The sequence below is a fragment of the Myxocyprinus asiaticus genome, chromosome 40 (genome assembly GCF_019703515.2).
Source record: "Myxocyprinus asiaticus isolate MX2 ecotype Aquarium Trade chromosome 40, UBuf_Myxa_2, whole genome shotgun sequence".
Classification (NCBI taxonomy): Eukaryota; Metazoa; Chordata; class Actinopteri; order Cypriniformes; family Catostomidae; genus Myxocyprinus; species Myxocyprinus asiaticus.
Genome location: NC_059383.1, coordinates 40,631,849 through 40,658,800, shown reverse-complemented (window position 1 = coordinate 40,658,800; position 26,952 = coordinate 40,631,849). Strand labels below are relative to the sequence as shown.

At 38.2% G+C, this 26,952-nt stretch overlaps 1 protein-coding gene and 1 pseudogene across 2 annotated transcripts; one reads left to right on the top strand and one right to left on the bottom strand.

Moving 5' to 3' along the window:
- Nucleotides 1-1,399: 1,399 nt before the first annotated feature.
- On the top strand, nucleotides 1,400-13,180 carry LOC127430966 (nucleolar protein 14-like; annotated as a pseudogene).
- A 24-nt stretch (nucleotides 13,181-13,204) lies between these two features.
- LOC127430854 (vimentin-like) lies at nucleotides 13,205-18,506 on the bottom strand. 2 transcript variants are annotated; one of them, XM_051680979.1, is made up of 3 exons: nucleotides 15,576-18,506; nucleotides 14,642-15,313; nucleotides 13,205-14,078 (listed from the first exon to the last, which is right to left on the bottom strand). In XM_051680979.1, the coding sequence occupies exons 1-3, from the start codon at nucleotides 16,039-16,041 to the stop codon at nucleotides 14,008-14,010; spliced, it is 1,209 nt and encodes a 402-aa protein (XP_051536939.1). In that variant the 5' UTR covers nucleotides 16,042-18,506; the 3' UTR covers nucleotides 13,205-14,007. The 2 variants fall into 2 exon arrangements, with proteins under 2 accessions (XP_051536939.1, XP_051536938.1); XM_051680978.1 differs by having other exon boundaries at nucleotides 13,205-15,313.
- Between the last annotated feature and the right edge of the window lie 8,446 nt (nucleotides 18,507-26,952).

Below are 26,952 nucleotides of genomic sequence, written 5' to 3'. Positions count from 1 at the left end.
ATGATATTCTTAAAGAGGGAAATGTAACAGTTTAACAGAGTTGAACATAAAACCGCAGCGACAGACACATTCTGTATTTTCCATGAAAACAGTGACGACATGAACATGAGCTTGTGGAGAATCTTGATGGCCTGTAGATGTTGAATCATGACACAATCTCTGTTTAAACTTGTGTGGAGTGAATCATTCACTGATAAATGACTCACAGAGACTGAACAAACCAGTGGAGAGAAAGAACAGAGTGACAAGTCAACTACAAACAAAAGAGGGATGAGACTCAAGAAAGAAACGATTGGTTCGTTTGGGCAGCATGAGACCAAACGCTAATTGAATTGACGTCACACTACAATCCCACATTGAGTAACAATGATTTTATGAATTTACATCATGAAACAAACTGAACAAACAGACTTTAACACTCAGCTGTGAAACTGCACCCTGACTTTTAATGAGTAATGCTCAGTTTTTATTAACATGTATTCAAATGTATTTCACTGACGTTCATTCAACTGAATAAAACATGTATTCTGTCATTCATGTATTCTCCAAAGTCCCTCAATTATGTGTTTATATTCTGTCTATAATCTTTTTGTTTGTTCGGTAGTGAATGTAATTTTTTTGTATTCATTTTAATTTGACATCAGTATAATTTAAAGGGACAGTTCACCCAAAAATGAAAACTCTCATTTACTCACCCTCATGCTATCCCAGATGTGTGTGACTTTCTTTCTTCTGCAGAACACAAATGAAGATTTTTAGAAGAATATCTCAGCACTGTAGGTCCATACAATGCAAGTGAATGGTGACCAGAACTTTGAAGCTCCATAAAACACATAAAGGCAGCATAAAAGTAATCCATAAGACTCCAGTGGTTTAATCCATGTCTTCAGAAGTGATATGATAGGTGTGGGTGAGAAACAGAACAATATTTAAGTCCTTTTATACTATAAATCTCCACTTTCACTTTCACATTCTTCTTTTGTTTTTTTTTAGCAATTTGCATTCTTCGTGCATATCGCCACCTACTGGTCGGGGCTGGTCACATGTGGAGATTTATAGTAAAAAGGACTGTGATGGCATGTAGATGAGTAAATGTATGTGTCGCTGATTTAATTCCATCTGTCATGATTAATCTGATTGAAGTGAAGTAAAATCACATAACCCTGATTAATCACAATGAAGTCAGTGTATTCTGTCTGTAGTTCCTCTCCGGTCCGCTGGAGGCGCTCTTGATCATCATCATCGGCGCGTGTTTTTATCCTCAAGTGTGTTTTTGTGTACACGTGCGTGTGTGTTCAGATGAGTTGTCCTCTAGTTACTGGATTATTGTGTTTCCAGCTGACAGATGCGTATTAAATGATTATATGTCAGTGTGTGATTGTAGCAGAGCAGTTTAATGATGGGGAAACATCAGCAGAAGTCCAGCAGGAGTTTATCTGATAAAGTCCGTAAATCTAAAGCGGCTCCAGAGATCCAGAAAAACCCGTTCGAGGTGAAAATCAGCCGCAAAAAGTTCGATGTTTTGGGTCGCAAAAATAAACACGATGTCGGGCTGCCGGGAGTCTCGCGATCTAAAGCCATTAACAAGGTATAGCAGCACATTACATGCAGAGATTCACACTGGAGAGACAGGTGACACATTTACTGTACTCTTCATCACATTTCTTAGGTGTTACAGTTACTGTTTATGACATTTACTGAGTGTCACATTTACTCCATTACCTTTATTCATAACATTTACTGAGTGTCATGTGTACTCATCATCAAGTATACTAAGCATAACATTTTCTGAGTGTCACATTTACCATACTCTTCATCACATTTCCTAGGTGTTACAGTTACTGTTTATGACATTTACTGAGTGTTATGTTTAGTCATCATCACATTTATTAAGCATTTACATTTATTCTTCATCACATTTACAGTAATAAGCATCACATATTCTTCATCACATTTACTCAGCGTCATTTCAACTCATCAGATTTACTGAGCATCACATTTACTCTTCATCACAATTCCTCAATCACATTCACTGAGTGTCATGTGTATTCATCACCACATTTACTAAGCATCACATTCTTCACTTTTACAGAGTGTCATATTTACTAATCACATATTAGCATCACATTTACTCTTCATCACAATTACTCATAATCACATTTACTGAGCGTTATGTGTACTCATCATCAAGTATACTAAGCATAACATTTTCTGAGTGTCACATTTACCATACTCTTCATCACATTTCCTCAATCACATTTACTGAGCGCCATGTTTATTCATCATCATGTTTACTAAGCATTCACATTTATTTTTTATCACATTTTCCTGAGCGTTACATTTACTGAGTGTCACATTTACTCCATTACCTTTATTCATAACATTTACTGAGCGTTATGTGTACTCATCATCAAGTATACTAAGCATAACATTTTCTGAGTGTCACATTTACCATACTCTTCATCACATTTCCTCAATCACATTTACTGAGCGCCATGTTTATTCATCATCATGTTTACTAAGCATTCACATTTATTTTTTATCACATTTTCCTGAGCGTTACATTTACTGAGTGTCACATTTACTCCATTACCTTTATTCATAACATTTACTGAGCGTTATGTGTACTCATCATCAAGTATACTAAGCATAACATTTTCTGAGTGTCACATTTACCATACTCTTCATCACATTTCCTAGGTGTCACAGTTACTGTTTATGACATTTACTGAGTGTTATGTTTAGTCATCACCACATTTATTCTTCATCACATTTTCCTGAACATCACATTTACAGTACTAAGCATCACGTATTCTTCATCACATTTACTGAGCGTCATTTCAACTCAACATCAGATTTACTGAGCATCACATTTACTCTTCATCACAATTACTCATAATCACTTTTACTGGGTGTCATGTGTACTTATCACATTTACTGTACTCTTCATCACATTTCCTAGGTGTACCAGTTACTGTTCATGACATTTACTGAGCATCATGTTTAGTCATCATCACATTTACCAAGCATTCACATTTATTCTTCATGAAATTAACAGAGCGTCACAGTTACTCTTCCTAACATTTACTGAGAATCATGTTTACTCATCACCACCTAAGCATCACTTTTATTCCTCAATCCTCATCACATTTACTGTGCGTCACATTATGACTCTGGTGCTGGTAAAGACATCACATTTAATGTTAGGTGATCATTCATACATGTTCACTATCAGTGATGTCATCAGCAATGTTTCTCACCCAGTCAGAGCTCTGTAGATTTATCACTAATTAAACTGGAAGAAACGAGTGTCAGTGTAGTAACCGTATGTATTCCTGCAGCTGAACTCACCGCATCACATTTCGGCGGTGGAGGTTTACTGAGGAAGAAGAGTGCTGGAGATGTTGACGAAGAACACAAACCCAAATCACGACAGGAACTCATAGAAGAACTCATCACCAAATCCAAACAGGAAAAGGTCTGAAAATAAAACTTCAGACTGTCAGTGGGTTGATGTTTCCCTGTTATAACTGTGATGGTGATTTTTCTTCATTTTTCTCAGCGTGAGCGTCAGACGCTGGAGGAGGAGTCACAGGTGCTCACGGAGAAACTGGATCAGGAGTGGAAGTCCATCCAGAACCTTCTGGCCCACAAAACACCTAAAGCAGAGAGAAAAGACCAGGAGGAGAAACCCAAGGTGACCAACACTAAACACCTTTAATCACAGTTCTGAATGTGTGTGTGCTGTTGTTCATCACTCTGATGTGTGTGTGTCTCAGTTGGACGAGTATGACGTCATGGTGCGTGAGTTGGGTTTCGAGATGAAAGCTCAGCCATCAGAGAAACTGAAGAGTGCAGAAGAACTCGCCCGCGAGGAGAGAGAACAGCTGGAGAAGCTGGAGGTACAAACACACCTGACATCTGACACGATTATGATGAAGGTGATGTAATTAATGTGCGTAACGCAGGCAGACAGACTGAAGAGGATGATGGGAGATGCTGATGAAGAATCTGCTCAGACACACACGCATATCTCCGCTGACGACATTAATGATGGACTCATACTGGACAGTGAAGACCGCAAAACACTCGCTTATAAGGTCAGACACACACACTCATACACACTTTTTCCAGCTTTTATTTTGACTAATGAACTATATTATTTGGTGGAACAATTGTTCATTGTGATTAATATGAATAAATGTAACTGTTTCATTGTTGTTTTTCATTATAGTGCTGTTGCTGCTGTTTCATACAAACAATAAGCCACTCAAGGCCGTGTGTTATAGTGATTTTACCACGCTTTGTGTTATGCCTAACAACACCATTTACCATGGTGAAATCACTGTACCACACGTCACATCAGTTCGTCACTTTAATTTCACTTCTATCCCTCTGTCTGTCTGCAGGACGGGAAATGGAACATTGAGGGTGAGGAGGGAGAGAGAGTGAAGAGGAGGATGATGAAGAAGGTGCTGAGGATGAAGATGGAGATGATAATGATGACGAGGATCCATCTGACCTGCAGTCTGATGAGGGCAGTGAGGATGAGGAAGATCAGTGTGCTGAAGAGGAAGTCAGTGTGAAAGTGTCTCCTGCAGTGAGTGAAGAACAGAAGAAAGTCGTGCAGGAGGTTGCCAGAGCTGAACTACCATACACATTCACGGGTACCACAGCCAATCAGAACCATCCAGAATCAGTCATATGATCACAGACCGTATGATGCGTTTTGGGTGATCTGATACTCCTGGTCATCACTTTTAAGCACTTGTGTTCAGATTTGGAAGGGAGAGTCTCATTACGACAGTCATTACGTCAGTGTGTTACTGCATGATAATAAAGTGCGAAATGTAAAAGAAGAAAAAGAAACCGTGAAAACCGGCACACCATTTGTCTTAAAGGAACAGTTCACCCAAAAATGATAATTCTCTCATTTACTCACCCTCATGCCATCCCAGATGTGTATGACTTTCTTTCTTCAACAACACAAATGAAGATTTTTAGAAGAATATTTCAACTCTGTAGGTCCATACAATGCAAGTGAATGGTGACCAGAATTTTGAAGCTCCAAAGAGCACATAAAGGCAGCATAAAAGTAATCCAGATGACTCCAGTGGTTTAATCCATGTCTTCTGAAGAAATATGATAGGAGTGGGTGAGAAACAGAACAATGTTTAAGTCCATTTTTACTATAAATCTCCACTTTCACTTTCACATTCTTCTTCTTTTTGTTTTTGCCGATTTGCAGTCTTTGTGCATATCGCCACCTACTGGGCAGGGAGAATGTATAGTAAAAAAGGACTTAAATATTGATCTGTTTCTCACCCACACCTATCATATCACTTCAGAAGGCATGGATTAAACCACTGGAGTCTTGATGGATTACTTTTATGCTGCCTTTATGTGCTTTTTGGAGCTTCAAAGTTCTGGTCACCATTCACTTGCATTATATGGAGCTACAGAGCTGAATTATTCTTCTAAAAATCTTCATTTGTGTTCTGCAGAAGAAAGAAAGTCATACACATCTGGGATGGCATGAGGGTGAGTAAATGATGAGAGAATTTTCATTTTTGGGTGAACTGTTCCTTTAAATTATGCTTGTATTTAATCTAATCATAAACATGCTGTTTAGAGCAGAATCCTGAGTTATTTTAGAGGATTACCTGCATTAACCTGAGCTTCAGATGTGTGTGCTTCTCATCTGTGTCTCTGCATGTTGATTTCAGACACACAGAAGAAGATCTGTGACGTTCTCGTGCTTGTGTATATATCCACTTTTTCAAATTTTCCGATTGGACGGTTATTTCCTATTAAATTTGCTCGTAACTGGCAAAGTTGAACTCTTGTTTCAGCCCAGCGGTTGATTGACAGGTGAGGACCGGTGCTTCACTGCTATCCGGGACGCATTCTGGAAGGATTAGCGTTTACACCTCAAATGCGATGTGGTCACGTGTGTTTTTAAAAACCTCCGTTTGTAATTTCAGTGATCTGATCACTAAACGTTTGACCACTTGTGATCAGATCACCCGAAATGCATTTTAATACCAGCTGTAAACGGGGTCAGTGAGATGTTAAATATGAGTGTGTGTGTGTGTGTGTGTGTGTGTGTGTTTCAGCTTCAGAGAGTTACAGTGATCTGAAGACTCTCCTGCAGGGTCACAGCAGTGATCAGCAGCGCCTCATAGTGGACAGAACAGTGAAGTGCAATCACCCCAGTCTGGCTGCAGGAAATAAAACTAAACTACAGGTGCATCTCAAACACTACTGAGCTGACAGCATTTGAAAGCTGTTTCACTGAATTAAAATGAAATATTACCCAGTGTGTGTGTATGTGCTGGCACAGGTGTGGCTGGTGCAGATGTTTGTGTGATAAATGAGTTTGTAAAATAATTTAATTCTGTGTTCAGAGGTTGTTCGGCTTTCTGCTGGAGTATGTTGGTGAACTCGTGACCCAGAATCCACCAGAACTTAAAACTATCAACACACTGATTCCGTGAGTAACACACACACACACACACACACACACACACACAGGTCATTTGACCACAGCACATGTATTTATGTTTGTCTCTCTTCAGTCAGATCTATAGTTTGTGTCAGCTGTTTCCGGATGCTGCATGTAAAGTGATGCAGATGTTGCTTAGCGACAATGCTCACATCATGGAGGAGACTCTAGAGGTCAAAGGTCGAGCTGCAATGCCTGATCTTGACATGGTGTGCTGATATACACTCACTTGTATTGAAACCAGAATATTCCAATGCATGGGAATTTCACCAAAGACTCTTACATATTCAGGTTTTTATAGACTTTCATGTGTATCTATCACAAATGGATCTAAAAAAAAATATTTTCAGACAATTAGAAAATAATAGAATATACACTGATCAGCCACAACATTGACCACTGACAGGTGAAGTGAATGACACTTATTATCGTTACAATAGCACCTGTCAAGGGGTGGGATATATTAGGCAGCAAGTGAACAGTCAGTTCTTGAATTTCATGTGTTGGAAGCAGGAATAATGGGCAGGCGTAAGGATCTGAGCGACTTTGAGAAGGGCCAAATGGTGATGGCTAGACAACTGGGTCAGGGCATCTCCACAATGGCAGGTCTTGTGGGGTGTTCTTGGTGTGCAGTAGTTAGTACCTACCAAAAGTGGTCTAAGGAAGGACAACCGGTGAACCGGCGACAGGGTCATGGGCGCCCAAGGCTCATTGATGCGTGTGGGGAGCGAAGGCTAGCCCGTCTGGTCCGATCCCACAGAAAAGCTATTGTAGCACAAATTGCTGAAAAACATAATGCTGGCCATGATAGAAAGGTGTCAGAACACACTGTGCATCACAGCTTACTGCTTATGAGGGGACCTTCATGATATTAGTCAGGTGGTTTAAATGTTGTGGCTGATCGGTGTATTCTGATATGTTTAGATGTTTTATTTTGCATATATCAAAGAACTACTGCAACAAACCAGGACAAATCTAGAACAGGATTAATTACTTTCACACTGAAATTTCACGAGACACAACTGACTGTCAAACACACATTGAGCTACACAACACATAAGATACTTTCTCATGCACTTATTGAGTCTAAATCAATAGATGTGTGAATATTGTACTCATTTGTCTTGTAATAAAGAAATACATGTCCTGTGATAACTGATATGAAATAATCATTAAAGTATGATTTATGGAAGTGCAAAAATATTTATCTCGGGTCTCTAATGACCCTGTAGACATTTGGTACATGTTAAGCAATTATGAAAAATACTTTTTTGGCAAATTATTTTTTACATTTATTTCTTTCTCTTTTTTTTTGCACTATTCAGAAGAGAAAGGTTGATGAATAATAATGAGATGTGGGCATAGGTACAGGGGGTGGAGTGAGGGCCTGAGGTATGCATTAAAGGGTTGATATAGAACACTTGTAACTTGTTTAATGTGTGTTGTAGTTGATGTATCTGAAGATCACCACTCTGTTGTTCCCAACTTCAGACATCCTGTGTCGACACCAGCGTTTCTCTACAACAGTCAGACTCTTACCAAGGTGTGTGTGTGTGTGTTTTACAATCAGCTTTCACTCTGTGACTCACATGTTTGTTGATGGAATGATCCGGCTTCCGTGCATTTGAGGATTAATGTCCATGAGTTTACAATAATGCACTCACAGTAGAAGTCAATGGGCCAAGATGATGCACTGGGTTCAACATTAAAATACACACTGTCGGGGGTCTGGGTATCTCAGCGAGTATTGACGCTGACTATCACACCTGGAGTCACTAGTTCAAATTCAGGATGTGCTGAGTGACTCCAGCCAGGTCTCCTAAGCAACCAAATTGGCCCGGTTGCTAGGGAGGGTAGAGTCACATGGGATAACCTCCTCGTGGTCACTATAATGTGGTTCTCGCTCTTGGTGGGGCGTGTGGTGAGTTGTGCGTGAATGCCGCGGAGAATAGCGTGAAGCCTCCACATGCGCTACGTCTCCGTGGTAACGCGCTCAACAAGTCACGTGATAAGATGCACGGATTGACGGTCTCAGACGCGGAGGCAACTGAGATTCGTCCTCCGCCACCCGGATTGAGTCACTACACCACCATGAGGACTTAGAGCGCATTGGGAATTGGGCATTCCACATTGGGGAGAAAGGGGAGAAAAAATAAATAAATACGCACAGTCTCAACAAGACTTCAACATTATATTTATAATGAATCACTTAGTGAAGTACACATGCATACTGTAAAGTGATGACAACTCTCTGTAAAAACACTGAAACTCCTCCCACAGGAATGACATCACACAGACCCAGAAGTGCATCCGGTTAATAAAGTAGTTCTTTTTACAGCTTAAAAAACACACGTTTATACTGACAAATAAGCCACCGGTACTCTTGCTCCACAAACTTTCATTGTAATATATTTATTGACTGTTGAATTATTGTCTGTGATAACATGATACAGTACGACATATTCCTTGAGATGAGTGTTTGATGTGTTTCAGTGTGTGTTCTCTGGAGGACATGATTAATTCTGTGCTGTCTGACGCTGGAGTTTGTGTCTCTGTCTTAAAGGTTTTTCCCAGAGCTGATGAACTTCCTGTTGGGGCTCCTACACCTGACAGTCCCCGACAAAACCAACACGGGTACCACACACACACACACACACACACACACACACACACACACACATCAAACTCTCCTCCTGTGTGTGTGTTGTGATGAGCAGTGGAAATAGTTTCACTGGTGTGTTAATGTCTTTGGGTGGAGTGTGTCACATCTGACTGTGATGGCAGATTTTCAGCATTCTCAAACACTACTGCCTAAAACACACACACATAGAAAAACAGCACAGTTCAAATATTTGACTCATTTCAAATGAGTTGTATTGATATGAAATCATCTGAATGTTTTCTGATCTGGACTGACTGTCTGAGATATTTTATTCAGGCAAGGTAGTAAACTGTTGGTATATTTCCGTCATTTTGTTTAGAAACATTTCTTTTGCTTTATCATCACACTACCAGAGGACTTCATACTGAATTCATGCAACACATGTATGCATAAAATGATGTTGTGTATTATTATCTTTTATGTTGACATTATCACTGTTGTGAGTCCGTTCCGGCAGCAGGGGAAGAACTGTGATATAGAAAATGGCATATCACAACTTTCAGCAGACGATTCTGAATCAAACAAGCCCACACTCATCATAATAGGATGTGTAGATCCTGAAATATTCCTCAAAGAGTGTCATGACAAGCTATGACGGTTTCTCTGGGATCGATTCACTGAAACATGATCCTTCGAGTCATAGATGAGTTCGATTGTCCTCACTGGATGTCCGGACAGTGTTAGAATCCGTATCCAATCACGTGGGGTGAGCAGAGCCAGAGCGCACATACACAGACTGGCACAAGAGGGCGTGCAACACACATATAGAGTGACGGAACAAGAGGCCCATTTGAGTTGAATTTCAGTATTAAATACTTAGTTGACAAGTTTAAGTATTTCTATATTTTTTGAGATGTTAGCATTCATAGTTTTCAGTTTTCCCATCTAAATGTACAATAAAACACCTGAACACTTACCTGGAGAGATTTTTGGATATTTCGTGTAAACAGAAGCCACTTGTGTTCCATATGCTGTAGCTATTGATTATTTTGTGGTATCAACACACACTGGTGACAACAAATCTGACTTATTTGCATTCTAATATATATATATATATATATATAATGTAAAACATAAAACAACTAAAAATTCTACTTTGGAAAAATACTATTTGTTGAGTTTTGTAAGCAGTCTCTAAAGCTGAAAATTTCTGAATTGTTCAAAATCTTTTATTTTTTTAGTTTTTCATATTTCAGTGTTTTCTATCAAATAAATACATGCAATTAACTTATTTTTTTCTTAAAATTATGAGCATTTATTTTCAAAATCTTTCAAAAATGCCTTCAGGGTATAAGGGGTTAATGCATTGTGAACGAACATTGACAGTGAACAATTTTACACTCATAAATGAACCTCAAGGTTAATAAATGCTGTAAAAAATGTATTAATAAATATACAACTTTTACAGAAAAAAAACAATACATTTTTTTTATTGATATAATTTTTATAGAAATATAAATAAAAATACATTTGAGACTGCTGTGTGCATTTCCCATTTCCCTTTTTGATTTGATTTGAGTAGCACCTAATAAACATGCAAAAAATAAAAATAAATGTATGTCCTCATATGTGGACAGCGGGACTAAGTTGTGAAATTTTAAATAATATCAAACTATTGAAAGTCAGATTTTTTAAATCAAATAGTTTATGATGTTTGCAGGAGTGTTGATTATTCATGACGTTACAGACATTACATCAGAAATTATCATAATTAATTCAGATTCAAAGTAATGTCCAGCATCATCCAATCACTGTCAACCATGTTAAAATAAAATGATACATTATAAATTCTGAATCTATGTACTGATTATCATTGTCACATGTCTGTCAAACATGTTGAGTGATCCAAACATCATCTGCAGCCTGAAACTGAACTTTTGATCAGATTTTAGGAGTGAATGCACTTAACTGCATAGAGAGCTATAGGATGCTCCCTTGCTCCCTATTTAGTGAATGACTTAACCTCCAGTGTGCTGTCTGTCTACACTGGTCTCAGAACAGTTTGAAATGCACCTTATTTTCATCCTAACTCCATATAAAGCCTCTGAAAGACACATTTATCAGCTTTTGCATGAATTTATTCTCAATGTGATAATACACAGTAAATATAGGAATGCATTTATTAATGTTAATGAATAGAATCATATTGTACGTGTGATTACAAAATAAAATAAAACAAAATGTATATTAAAATTAAGCGAAATGACCCACAGATGTGTTAGAGTTGAAAGTTATTTAAAATAATATGTTGTTTCCTATTTTTGAGGAAACGTGGTGCCAGTGTACACGTGTGTGGACATCACGTTTATCAGTGCGCTGATGTGCGAAACATGAACAGATTTTTTAAAGCGGCATATCAAGCGAAACTAGAGACTCTCCTCTTTACAACCAAACAGGTTTCAATGAAAAAAATTAAAGAGGTTTCTCACCAGAGGCACTTTTGTTGACGCTGCGCCCGTAGGAGTGCTCCCTGTATATCAACATCATGTTGTCATGTGACGCGGTGCGCCAGAAGTTTAACCCTTAAATGACAGTGTAGAGTCTTGTGAACAGGATTCATTCTGTTCATGTGTTGTGTGTAGCGAAACCAAAATACACCGTCCACACGTGTACATGGGGTCACACGAGGTTAAATGATCAAATGCATCAAATAATCTTAACAAATAGAAACTTCTTATTGTAAAGTGTGCAGCTATTAGACACTTACACGTTACATGTGTTACACGTGTTACACATGAGATTACTGTGATCAAATGATTTATAGACCTCATCAGTGTCATTTCTCCAGTCAACCAAGATACTAATAACATCAGGAAGTGTTGTGATGCAACTGCGTGAATCTCACGAAAACCCCAAAATCAAATGAAAAAATTTTAAGAAATTGTATTTTGCTTAAGGAAAATGACACCTCATTTTTGCTCTGAGACATGATGTTCTTGATAATTAAATTAATTTCCCTCCCAATTAATGTAATGCAGAAAAAGACACACACACACAAAAAAAAATCTATGAGACCGTCACTCATCGATACGTGTCCGGATTTAGGGAAGAGATGCACGTCACGCTATAAAGATCTGACATCATACAGTCACATCTTCCAGCCAATGAGAACACTCCTCCTCCATCATCTACCTGTTCAGAGTTACCCCGCCCCTTTACAGGTGCATGACATCATCATCTGTGTACAGATAACACAATCACACACTGAACGGTTCATTTACACACCGTTTTAGTCATTTGACAAAAATGTCCTTTAAATTAAGTCAATATTTCATAATTTTTATTTAGTTAGTTATTATTTATCTGAATGAAATGGCATATTTTAGCTGACAAAAGTAACATTTTAGTTGACGGTAATGTGCAAAACCCTTTTTGTTAATAAGACGGACACTTTATTAAAGCCATGATTGCTTTACTCTAGTTGACAAACGAATCGCTTTATTTGTTGTGTGTGTTTGTTTGTCAGGGATGCAGAGAGGAAGAGGAAGAGGAAGGTGAAGGAGCTCTACGGCAGTCTGGCCACACAGGAAGGAGAGTGGAAGGCCCTCAAGGAAGAAGGGGAAGTGATGTCACAGCAGTGATGTCGCAGGCACATCAACAGAGATGTTTAAAGCATTTTTTTATTTCTAGTCTTCTCTGCTGTGTGATTCATACAAGAACTGTCTTCACTTTCCTATATGCTTTTGTATTTGACATATTGTCAGATATTAAACAATTGTGTGATGAAACATTCCATGTGTAAAATAATCACTGCTGGGTGTAATCTAAACCATATGATTACTCTAATGTTTACATTTTCATGAAGTAAATGTAATTGATTACTAACTGAACAATGGATGCAATCCAGTTTTACAATGTAGCTTTTTTTTTTTTTTGGTTACTCTTCAATTGAGAGTTTTTGCTGTAAGGGGTTTTATTTATGTATGTATTTATTTTTGATCCCCTTTTCTCCCCAATTTGGAATGCCCAATTCCCACTACTTAGTAGGTCCTTGTGGTGGCGCGGTTACTCACCTCAATCCGGGTGGTGGAGGACAAGTCTCAGTTGGCGCCGCTTCTGAGACCGTCAATCCGCGCATCTTATCACGTGACTCGTTGTGCATGACACCGCGGAGACTCACAGCATGTGGAGGCTCATGCTACTCTCCACGATCCACACACAACTTACCACACGCCCCATTGAGAGCGAGAACCACTAATCATGACCACGAGGAGGTTACCCCATGTGACTCTACCCTCCCTAGCAACCGGGCCAATTTGGTTGCTTAGGAGACCTGGCTGGAGTCACTCAGCACACCCTGGATTCGAACTCGCGACTCCAGGGGTGATAGTCAGCGTTAATACTCACTGAGATACCCAGACCCCTTTCTGTAAGGGCTTTTAATGATTGAATGATTTTGTTTAAAAAGGGTTTTGTTGTGTAGACACTCATACAGTAAAACACACATCAGATGCACTGAAATCAAGCTTTATTTTAGTACCTTGTGACATCTTTTGTTCTTTTACATGAAAAACAGACTTCCGCTTGTAGACCTTATTCACGCTAGCGCCATCTTTGATTTGTAATGGGAATGACATTGAGGCTGTGCGGGATTGACTTACAGACTCTTCAATGGGCTGTACTGCAGTTTAAAGTGACAAAACATTGATAAAATATCTGTCCAAGAACATTCAGTATACAAAGAACTCCAGACAACATGAGTTGTGGAAAATCAGATGTGATCTAGGAGCTTTTGAATAAGGTCTTGTTAACTCTAGCATAGCAGTATGTGGATTTATTGAGGGTTTGAAGTGCTTTCCAGAGTCTTCAGATTGACTTCTATCAGGGAATGATGGAGTCTTCAGCCTTGAATAGCTGTGTGTGTCTCTACAGTACGAGACATGGAAGTGGTTCTCTCTTCTCTCACGGCTTCTGAAAAATAAGGAAAAACTCATATCATTTAGACATTTAGGTTAGCAAGAATTAAAACTGCCCCACTCATGCAAAATGCAGTAACTACACCAACATTGAAACAGAAAATGTTCCAAAGATTTTTGATTGTCCAGCCGAGTTTGCGCAGCTGATGAGTTTAATGAGTCTAACACATCCGTCGTAGTTTAAGGCCACGCCCACACTAATCCATTTTTGTTTGAAAACATATTTGTTTTCCAACTTACATTTTCAGTGGACGACATGCTGTTCCAGTGTGGATAAAAGGCGTAAACTTAGCTGAAGGACTGCGTTTTCAAATGAACATGTACTAGCATGGACGAGGCCTAAGAGACCTGATTTCAGTCATAACTCAATTTTGACAAAATGTGTAGTTACTGTGTTTTTTTGAGAATAGATGAAAACAACCCTATTTTAGATTAGCGGGATTTAGGGGATCTGCAAAAAACTAGACCATCTAAACAGAGCACAAAAAGTGATCCCGTTTATGTTCTGATCCCATCGAAACTGCCCATTTATTCTAGAAACAGCAAACATGAAACTACCTGCCACACCCTCTGTAACAGAGATGCCGAGCCGCTTCTCCTCTCCTTCCAGCAGCTTCCTGTAGGTGGCGATCTCAGCATCCAGTCTCAGCTTGATGTGTAGCAGCTCTTGGTAGTCGGCCAAGTATTTTCCCATTTCTACTTTGGTCTCACACAGTTGGCTCTCGAGCTGAGCGATGATGCCCTCCAGCCCTGCCACCTTCTCCAGGTGTGCCACTTCCATGTCCTCAAGCTGCTGTTCCATAGCGCCGTTCCGTGCTCTCAGACTGTCGATCTGGTTCTGCAGGTCTGATATCTGGTTGTGGAAGGTGGTGATCTCCTCTTTCATGGTCTTCATCTGGTCCTCGTGTTTGCTGGCTTGCTCTTTCAGGGTGTCAAACTTGCCCTTGTACCACTTTTCTGCCTCTTGGACGTTGCGGGCGGCCACCGCCTCGATCTCCACCCGCATGTTACGCAGGTACGCGGCCAGGTCGGGTCTGTCGGAGTCGAGCTCCACCGTTACCTTGGACTCCTCGATTTGTCTGAGCAGGTCGGCAACTTCTTCATCATGGAGCTTTTTCAGGAACTCGATCTCGGCCACGAGCTGCTCGATGCGTTTCTCCAGGTCGGCCTTCTCGAGTGTTGCGTTGTCGACGTCTTGACGGAACTCACGGAGGATTATTTCTGCCTCCTCTGTTGAGGAAATTAACATCAAATGGGCTTAAAAGATAATACTTGACATCCAGTGAGGGCTGCAAGTTAGTGTTGTTTTTATCTTTGGAACTAGTACAACTAAAATCAGCTCATCAACTGTTTCTGTTGTTCATGTCAAAAACCCATTGCTTAAGAAAAATCTTATCAAGAATTTTACACAAGTCTTAGTGGCTTTATTGGGGCTTTATCCACTTTCAAAAAGTTCCCCAGCCACTAAACCAATTCAAGCTATAAGTCTCACCTTTGAGAGCCAGCTCTTCCTCCACCTTCAGTCTCCAGACCTCCACTTCCTCCTCGATGTAGCCTCTCTCAATATCAGCCGCACCCTTCTCAGCGGTCAGAGCTTCGATCAGGTCCCTCATCTCTTTAAACTTCAGTTTGTATTCTTCCCCGAGTCCGGCGGGACCTCCTTTAAAGCGTCCCTGCAGGGATTCTAGCTCGGCTTTCAGTGCGGCGTTCCTCTGTTCCAGCGCCTGGACCTTCTCGATGTAGCCGGCAAAACGCACGTTCAGCTCCTGCATCTCCTCTTTCTCATTGGCATGGTGCTGATGGATCTCGGTGCCGACTTCCATGGCCTGACCCTGGAATCCAGCCCGACCACGACTGTACGAAGATCCTCGGCAGCGGGAGGGCGACGGGCTCTGAACCCTCATCCTGCTGGAGCCGCTGACAGTCAGGGACTTCTGGGAATACGATGAACCTCTCATGTCTGTATTTTTGGGACTTTTGTACCTGTAATCTGAAGCTTTCACGTTCTAACTCAGAGGAAGTCTTCAACTTGCTGACTGTGGACCACGAGTTGGACTCTGGGTTTATATGGGCCTGTGAGGAATCTGACAGGGGCCTTTGAAAGTCTTGCAGGGGTTTGACATGTTTTAAATGCGGATCATGACACTCTTGTCCAAACCCAACGGCTGGAGTTTCTCATTAGCTCACGTATCATTGTCATCAATTAGACATTTCGAGGTCGATCGCCCCTCGCACATCAGTGCTACATAGTGATGCTCGCCGGCTATTTTTCCATCTTCTCACTGTAATCTCAGGCGAGGTAGTGAGTAGCTCATGACATTAGTCACTGTTTCCATGCTTATTATTGCCATATAGCCTCATACAGACGTCGAGGTCCTCATTGAATTATTGCTCTACAAAAAAATAGAAGTTCTATTTGCCCTTGTTTTGTTTTTTTGCATTAGTTGTCTAAAACTTTTAAACAGAAGTGTATAGCTAAGACATTTTTGTTTTTTGAAAGAAACTGATGCTTCACCGAGGATGCATTTCTTTTTAAATAAATGCTGCATTCTTCAAACTTTGTTCATCCAAGAATCCTCTACTTGCAGCAATGCATGCGTTTGGTGTTCTTCACTGAATCTGTGAGGGGTCTGTTTCTCAATCTAGAGCCTCTGGTGTACTTTTGTTGTCGTTTTGCATCTGTGCCGTCCACTTCCCTCTCCCTTTGGTCCAGTGTGATTTCTTCTATCAAGACAGTAGCATGGAATAGTCTTCATCTCTCAAAACAACAATAGATGGATGAATTTCAAGAGAGAGTTGTTTCTTTTTGACCATTTGTTTAAATAAATTTGACATGCAAGAGTAAAGTAACTCAATACTTAAGCAACTGGAAAAAAAAACACTATTGTGATGTTCAAATGACATTAAATACACAACTGTTGAGTACCAAATTAGCACTTTAGGATGATTTCTTCAGCTTTAGGTGACACAGTATATTCTTAGTAATGACTGCTGAAAATGTCATTAATGGTAAAAATATTTTAAATTATAAATCACTTATTTCAAACAGTAATGGATCAATGACATGATGCTCCTTTCCAGCCAGATCTATTAAACTATTCAAAAATACATTAAAATGCAGTTCACACAAAACTATTGAATGCACGAGTTCAAAGTCATTTTGACATTCAAAGTATTTTAATAGCTTTTACTTGATGGTTACACCACATGAAGTCATTAAATACATTTTTTGTAGAAAAATGCGATAAATGGTTTAAAAAAAATTATGAAACCCAATTGGACACAACGACAACTTTTCCTCTTAATACGTATTTTAAACTGGATTTTTAAAAGATGTTTTTTAACAACATTATTAATGACTCAAATCATATTTTGCAACATTACTAATGTTTTCTATCAGTGTGTTAATGTATAGTTAGACTACATCTGCGCCTGTATCGACTGCATGTGCATTGATGACTTGTTTTGTGCAGGTCTCTCTTGGTAAAATAAAAGGTTATAATAATAATTTATTTTAAAAACAAAAATGTCTTGTGATCTAAAACTTTGGAATGGTAGTGTCGTTGGGAAAAAACATTCCAAGTATCCCATTGAGTTTCTCACATCACTTGTAACTGATACACAAATATACACAAACCCGAAATAGTAGTTAAAACTTAAGTTTTGCATTTTATGAATAAAATGTGAGTGGTGCAAAACTCACAACAACGCAAGTGTGTTCTGGATGTTTCTTACTGCCTCAAGTGAATTTGATTGTCCAACAGGTAAAAATCAGAAGTGTGATCTCGTAATAAATGAGTTACACAATGAAGTTTAATACTTGTGGTTTGTATGAGCAGCAGATAGCACTAAATAGAAAACGCGTATGAATATATATTACTCTACACTAAAACATGTCTGTAAATTTAACGGTAAAAGAATGTAAAAATGCTACAGTAAAAAAGTTAATTGGTTTACGAGTTCTTACCTTAACATTTACGGTAAAAATATTATATTAAATATATTTAAGACAATATATTAATCATAAAATGAAATATCACAGTAAAATATAGTTAAAATTGTGTTTTTTTAAATGTAAAAAGTAATATTTTACCATGTAATTAACGGTAAAAATGTATAGTGGGAATACATGTACTTTTTATAGTAAACTATTGTCAAAATGACGGTGAAAAACAATAATCGGGCGTTCCCAGAACTCTCTGTGTGACCAATCATATTTCATTTTTAATATCAGTTATGTACATTGGGGTGTTCTGTGTTATATCTTTTATGTACTTTAAGTCATCATGTGGCCTTCTGTTGATAATACGGTAATTAACATTTCATTTGAAAGTGAAAAGCAGACTTTTAAAGTTCCATAAGGTTCATCAATAATTATATTTAATAATATAAATGTTAGAGAACTGTGAAATATACAAAATTACATCCTGTAAAGCCTGAAACATGGTCACCATATTTTTTACGATAAAATACGGGCAGTTGTGGTTTTTACCGTAAAAAAATTTACCGCAAAAAATACGGTGACCATGTTTCAGGCTTTACAGGATGTAATTTTATATATGTAACTATACGTAAATGTAACTTTTTGTTGTTGTTTTTTAACAGTGTATTGTGAACTGTGTGTAAAGTTCAAAACGTGCTTTTTAGTGTGTTTTTTAATGTTCATTTAAACTCAAAGGATTTTAACATTAACGATGGGATTTTATGTGTAAAGTCATTATCAGTAAGATAAGGAGTTAAAGGCATGCATCCAAAATGAACTTCTTCAGCAACAATGCAAGTAAAAATCGACTTCGGCGAGTAAATACAAAAGTAGTTGCAAAATAATGCATGTTTTAACTCACAGTGTAAGAACGATGATGTAGAGATGACACTTCTCTGGCTTGATCTTGTATTTGTATTGCTGTAGATGGAATGAGATTGTCTTATGTGAACATTATGACATGCTCAGCATTTCACATCATAATAATAAACATTTGTGGTTGTGGTAATGGATGGTGACTGATGTGTTAATATGTTAATATATGTTAATAATATGTCAATATAGAGATGACGGATGTTAAGTGGATTGTCTCTGACTGTTCACTTTGTATTCTTCACACATCATGTTATTCTATAATTCTGACTGTGATATGATGGAGAACATAATAAAGAGTCACTCATGCAGACGATCTTACTGAACATTGAAATGAAGTACTTCTGCCCTCTAGAGGTCTCCTGTCATCACTGCACGACTGATCAGATGGGTTTGACCTTTGACCTCAGCAGTACAAGCTGTTGAAGCACAGATCTGTAGAAGCCGTGTTCCCCCGTAGTTGATATAAAAAAGGTTATAATGAGATATTATGAGAACTTTTTCTCTTTTCTATAACTTCATATTTTATAAGGTTTGTCAGTAGGAGACGATCTAAAATGGTCATCCCTCTCACCATGATTTTGTACAGAAAATAACTGATTAAAAAGTGAATAATTGTAGAAATATCAGCATTAAATTCTCTTGTAGTGTCATAAATCTAGTTGAACTGCAAAACTGTCAACGCTGTTACTTTTTATGTCTTTTTATTTCAAAATCATGACTTACTATCTTATAATTACGACAGGATTTTTCCCCAGTGTGACAGAAAAGGGCTTTCACAATATAAGTCATTATTATGAGATACTTCATAGTTTTTCATCATTATGAGATACTCAGGAGAAAATGTACCATTATATAATCTATGATTGCTTCATCTCTTTGATTCTGTTTGGTTGATTTCTATCCTCCTGAAATGATCTAAAACAGAATATTTTGAGTTCATGTGTTTCCTGTCTCTGCCACTAGAGGGCGCACACAGATCCTTCAATCACACACACAACCTCAAACCACAGCTGAAGAACAACTTCAGATCAATATTACCAACCTCATTTATCAGTAACGTCTGAATTACACAGAAAAAAAAAATAAAGATTTTAGAAATGCCAACAATGTTTACAAAAACCCGCTGTCTTGTAAAGAGTTCAAGAGTAGTGGTTTAATCCATGTGTTCTGAAGACTGCAGATGTCAAAGATTTATAGTTTCTCACCCAAAACCGATCATAGCACTTCAGAACACATGGATTAAACCACTGGAGTCGTATGGATTACTTTTATGATGCCTTTATGTGCTTTTTGGAGTTTGAAAATGTTGGACCCCATTGACTTGCACAGTATGGACAAGAACACCTCATTTATCCATCAAAATATCTTCATTGGTGTTCAGCAGAAGAAAGAAAGTCATATGAGTTTGAGATGACACAAGAGTGTGTAAATGATGAGAGAATGATCATTTTTGAGTGAACTATCCATTTAAGTAATTATCAAACAAATGCTGCTAGAGCTTTTCTCAGAACTAACTTCACTTTGAAATGTTAAAATCTGTCACATCTGCATGTCAAATGATCTATTACAATCACTTTTCCCTAGCCTGTTTTATGTAGTTTTATGTTAATGAGCTGTATGGAATGCCAAACGCTCCAAAAGAGAGACAAAACTGTGTCACTCAACTGAACTGCACAATGCACATAAAAATCTACAGAATTCAACAACGTATTAGATCTGTACATCAGGCCTTGCACATGGAGATATAATACACACATGAACATATTTTCAGAAATCAAGAGAGACAGACAGACAGGTAATATTACAGATGGAGCAAAGCCAAACATGCAGCTGGTTGTGGAGTGTGTTTGAGTATAAACACACACACACACACACACACACTCACACACAGACACAGACACTCACACACACTCACACACACACACACACACACACTCACACACAGACACACACTCACACACACTCACACACACACACACACACACAGACACACACACTCACACACACTCACACACACACACACACACACACTCACACACAGACACACACTCACACACACACACACTCACACACAGACACACACACTCACACACACTCACACACACACACACTCACACACACTCACACACAGACACACACTCACACACACACACACAGACACACACTCACACACAGACACACACTCACACACACACACAAACACACTCAGACACACACTCACACAGACACACACTCACACACAGACACACACTCAAACTCACTCACACACACACACACAAACTCACTCACACACACACACACAAACACACTCACACACAGACACACACTCACTCACACTCACAGTCACTTACACACACTCATACAGACACACACTCACACACACACTCACACATATAGACACACACTCACACACACACACAGACACACACTCACACTCACACACACAGACACAGACACACACTCACACACACACACACAACACACTCACACACACACACACAACACACTCACACACACATACACTCTCTCTCTCTCATACACACACACGCTCTCTCTTTCTCTCTCTCTCTCTCTCACACACACACGCTCTCTCTCTCTCTCTCTCTCTCTCTGTCTCACACACACACACACACGCACACTCTCTCTGTCTCTCTCACACACACGCACACACACACATGCTCAACACGCTCACACGCACGCACAGGACCGGCCACGCGTGCACCTGTTCGCCGCATCACCATGGCAACAACAATAACAAGATGCTGGTTTTCCCGGGAGATCCTGAGGAATGCGCCTCGAGTCTCTGCACTTGCTTGTCAAGTTTGCGGTTGCCATGGCGACCAGAGGCCGTCCCGGGAAAGCTCTTATCTCCTGACACAGTCACGGGGCGAAGGCCGCACACGTAACAGCGCCACACCTGGGCCCGCACGTCGCCATGGCAATACTCCAATGTTTGGCCGGAAGCATGCCTAAAATAAGCGAAAGATCGACGAGTGCGGCGGGCGGCACCTTTCACTTTCATAGACAGATCAGCATGTTTATCACACGGATGAATGAATGAATGAATGAATGAACTTTTCCTCCTCGAGCTGTTACATACTCAAAGGGTTTTCCATTTATAATGTTCAAGTTTTGATTGAAAGAATCCTCTGTGAGCACATCCAGTATTATATACACACAGTGTGCAGAAGATCTGCCATCGTTTCTCATTTAAACCTGAAAATAAACCTGTTTTAAAAGTTCAAGTTCACTAATGACCGATCTGACCATCTTCACTCGTGTCCAAATTTAAAAGGTGTTTACTGAATTAAGATGACTGTTCTTCTCCCAGTGGATTTTGATTTGATTTGATTTTAATCATAAACCTCACACCTTTGTTAGATTTATGCATAAAAATATCAAGGGGTAAGAAAAATAAACTCAAATAAACTTAATCTGTCAATTTTGCTTCATGTGTAATTTTATCTCCTTTTAAAATAAGATCAGATATTTTTACTGGATAATAATACACATAAATATTGATTATGAAAATGTCTTTTTGCAGCGTTGCTCATGTTTGTGTGAATCAGTGTGAGTAGGGGAGACGGGGTCAGTTGAAACATTTTTCACATTTTTTGGGATTAATTATCCCATAATTAATTATTTTGGCACATAAGAGCTACAGTACTTTTGTGTGTTGAGTACTCCAGTACCAACCAAACAACATATTCTAAAGAAAAATGTTACAATTGACCATATCATGTTACAGTTTTCATAATTGTAACATTTCACTTGCTCGTCTTTATTTGTTACAACTTGTAACATCTTGTTTTATTAAGATTAAAAGATATATACTGAAATAAAGTGTATTTTTCATACCCAGTTGGCAAAATACTTTTAAACATAAATCTCATAAAAAAGGATTTATGCATAAAACAAGAAAAAAAAATACAATTTGCCAATGCAGTGAGAAAAATATTCTTCATTGGAGATATTTTCTCTAAAAACAAGTCATAAATGTATCTTATTTTAACGGTTTAAAAAATATTTGCTGGAAAACAAGAAACAAAAGCGAATCAGTGAGAATATCAGATGAGAACTGATGCTGATGTTCAGACATATAGACAGACATGCATCAGGTGTGTGTGTGTGTGTGTGTGTGTTTTGGCTCATGATACAGGTGTTTTAGCTCGACTGTGAGTGTGTGTTTCTGCTGTGTTTTGGAAACGGCCTGCAGGAACATTCAAACACTGTCATTTGGAAGCGGCTCTGAATCTCTGATGTTTACACGATTCAATCTGTCATGACAAGCCGCTAATGGCGAGAGAGATGAGCGTGGGTCGAGACATCCATTCTGTTGCGTGACTGTAGGCGTTTGTTGAGTTTGCAGTGTTTTTAAAGCAGTGTGACAGTGAGGATTATTTCAGTGCTGTTCAGATCTATACATATATAGATATGCCAAAAATGAAGACCACTGCAAAATGACCAGTTTCTCTGGATTTACCCACTGTGAAATTTGGTGGAGGATCAGTGATGATCTGGGGGTGCTTCAGCAAGCCACGTGGGTGAATCAAGCCACATACAAGGATATCCTTCTGCTCTGACAATGTTCCCCAACTCTGAGGATTGGTTTTTCCAGCAGGACAATGCTCCATGCCACACAGACATGTCAATCAAGGTGTGGATGGAGGAGCCTGTCATGGCCAGCCCAATCTCCAGACCTGAACCCCATTGAAAACCTCTGTGATCAAGAGGAAGATGGATGGACACAAGTCATCAAACAAAGCCGAGATGCTTGAATTTTTGCAGCAGGAGTGGCATAAAGTCCCCCAACAGCAATGTGAGAGACTGGTAGTGAGCATGCCAAGACACATGAAAGCTGTGATTGAAAATCAGGATTATTCCAGCAAATATTGATTTCTGAACTCTGTTAAAACATTAGTATTGTGTTGTTTATAAATGAATATGAACTTGTTTTCTTTGCATTATTCGAGGTCTGAAAACACGGCATCTTTTGTGTTATTTTGACCAGTTGTCATTTTCTGCAGATAAATGCTCTAAATGACAATATTTATATTTGGAATTTGGGAGAAATGTTGTCAGTAGTTTATAGAATAAAACAAACATGTTCATTTTACTCAAACACACACCTATAAATAGTAAACCCAGAGAAACTGAACATTTGCAGTGGTCTCTTCATTTTTTCCAGAGCTGTATATTAACTACTGTTTATATTAACCCAGAATGATTGGAGAGATTGAAATAAATGAACGTGCACATTTCAGGATTAAATACAGTAACAATCAGCTGATCTAAATGATTATGATTATGATGATGAAGATGATGAAGACCTGATGCTCAAATTTCCAGAAGTGACACCAACTCAAACAGATTGAACTGAGTGAATCTCACAAGAAATCTTTAGATCACATTGAACAATTTAACCACAAAACAACTAATTAAATATTTCGCATAAAGAAAATTATGTCTGTTCATTTTCATTACTGTAACATGAAAAAACATAATTCTCTTTAGTGATGTAATAAAATAATTATACATATATACATTTATTTATCTGCACAAATTAAGTTTAGTACACCAAATACTACCATGAATTGTATATAGTTACAATTTAAATAATATGTATATAATTATTTCACATTACAGTAATACGAATATGGTTTAATACGAACACATGAAAGTATTGAGAATTTGCAAAACATTTCAGTGGTCTTTAAAAAGGCTTATTTTCTTGTTTGTTTGTGTTTTCCTTTTGATTTTCGGGTGAAATATGATATATGAAATATGAGATTTACTATAAAACAACTTTGTGTTGAGATCTATTAGTTCTTTCAATATTCTGTCCTGCTTTTGGTTGAATTCTATATAGATTAAAAACGGATCAAATAAAGATTTCTATTGCATTGACAGCATGTCAGAGTAATTCAACTATAAACCTCTGATATTTGAGTAAAAATGCTTTACTTTGGAGATTTTCCAAAAATAATTCTGGATTCCCAACAAAACAATTACTGAATATATGAGGAAGAATAAAAAGAAAACACAGCTGTGTGAAGAATCTCCATCAGACAAGACGATCACGGCTCAAAATCACCATTTATCTTTTATTATTCTATTATACCTCTCTCTATATATTATCTATAAACACACACACTAATGCACAGAACACATTCCAGCAGTTCACCACCTGCTACAGTCATTAATAAACACCCGCCATGATATTATAACTATCACCTTATTTTAGCTTTATACAAAATGTTAATTTATTCAAGCCTTGAAATATTCATTAGCATTAATTAACCACCCGTCCAGATCGCTTTTATGAGTTTAATCCTGCAAATGAACCAAACGCTATCAGACGAGCACATGACGTGGTCCTGCTATTCAATAAAATATCAATAAATCAAAGTGACTTTAATGATCAATGAATAATTAATCAGTTCGTTCACGGAGGCTTTGAGATGAGTGATTACTGTGAGGTTGGTATGGAAAATCCGGATTCATTTAATATTCAGGTTGTGAACAGGTTTATGATGGGGGTCTCTTTAATGACATTATTCCTTCCTCGATAGTTCAGTTCTAAATCTAGTTTTGTACGGTTAGGTTAGGGTTCATCTACAACCATACACTGTAGCATTGAGTTTCACTTGTGCAAACATCACTCTCAATTGCTTCAGTGTATCTTATTTTGTGTATATTGTATACTGTATATTGTATATTATTAGGTGTATATTGTGTTGTGTAAACAATGTGTAAATTGTGTTATGTGTAAATCAGATGTTTATTGTAGATTTTCATGACTGCTTTGTTACTTAGAACCGCACCCAAGACTTTCACCCACTGTTGCACTTGTGTATATGGTTGAGTGACAATAAAGGGATTTGATTTGACTGATTTGACACACACACTCTCACTCACTCACTCACTCACTCACTCACTCAACAAGCTCGTCTCGTTCAACAGGAGTCACAACTCTCTCTCTCTCACGCATCGCATGTAAAGACTTCAAAAAGCTGCGAGATATTTTCCATGACAGCAGCAAATGATGCAGTCTTCTATCTCATTTACATATTCATATGACCTCATGTGACTCCATACAATTCAACAGCGTTATTACTTTATGGGAGGGTACAGATACAGCCAGCGAGGGAGGCCCCGCCCACCCTAAAAACAATCTCAGTTACCATAGTTACCCATTCATTTCCATGGGAAAATCAAATGGGTAACACTTAACAATTCACTGATATTAGTAAATGCATTAGATATTATGAACTAACAATGAATAATTTAGTTTTACAGCATTCATTAATCATTGGTAATATTATTGGTAACACTTTACAATAAGAGTCCATTCATTAACATTAGTTAATGCATTAAGTATCATGAATAAACAATTAACAATATATATTTTTACAGCATTTATTAATCTTTGTTAATGTTAGTTAATAAAAATACTATTGTTCATTGTTAGTTCATGTTACTGTAGTTTACAGTGCATTAACTACTGTTAACAAATGGAACCTTACTGTAAAGTGTTACCATATTAATGTATCAAAACACTATTGTTCAGTGTTTGCTCATGCTAATTCATACTGCATTAACAAATTTGAACTGTATATGTATATATCCTTACTGTATATATCCTTAAATGTATATATATATATATTAGAATATGCAGAAATGAACTTCAACCAAGATTAGTAAATGCTATATAAGTATTGCTCATTGTTAGTTCATGTTAACAGCTGTGTTAACATATACAAACTTATTGTAAAGTGTTATAGTTAAATTAAAAGAGGAGATGGTGGAAATCTAAAGATCCAGCAGATCTAGGTAAGTATCCGTCTCTGCTTGCAACTTTTTCAGATAATGTTAAATCTGTAAAAACGTCCTATTACCAGAACAAGATCAACAGCACCACAGACACTCGCAGCTTGTTTAGAACATTCAACACATTTCTCTGTCCTCCCCCTCCACCACCTGACACATCACGGACAGCAGATGTCTTCGC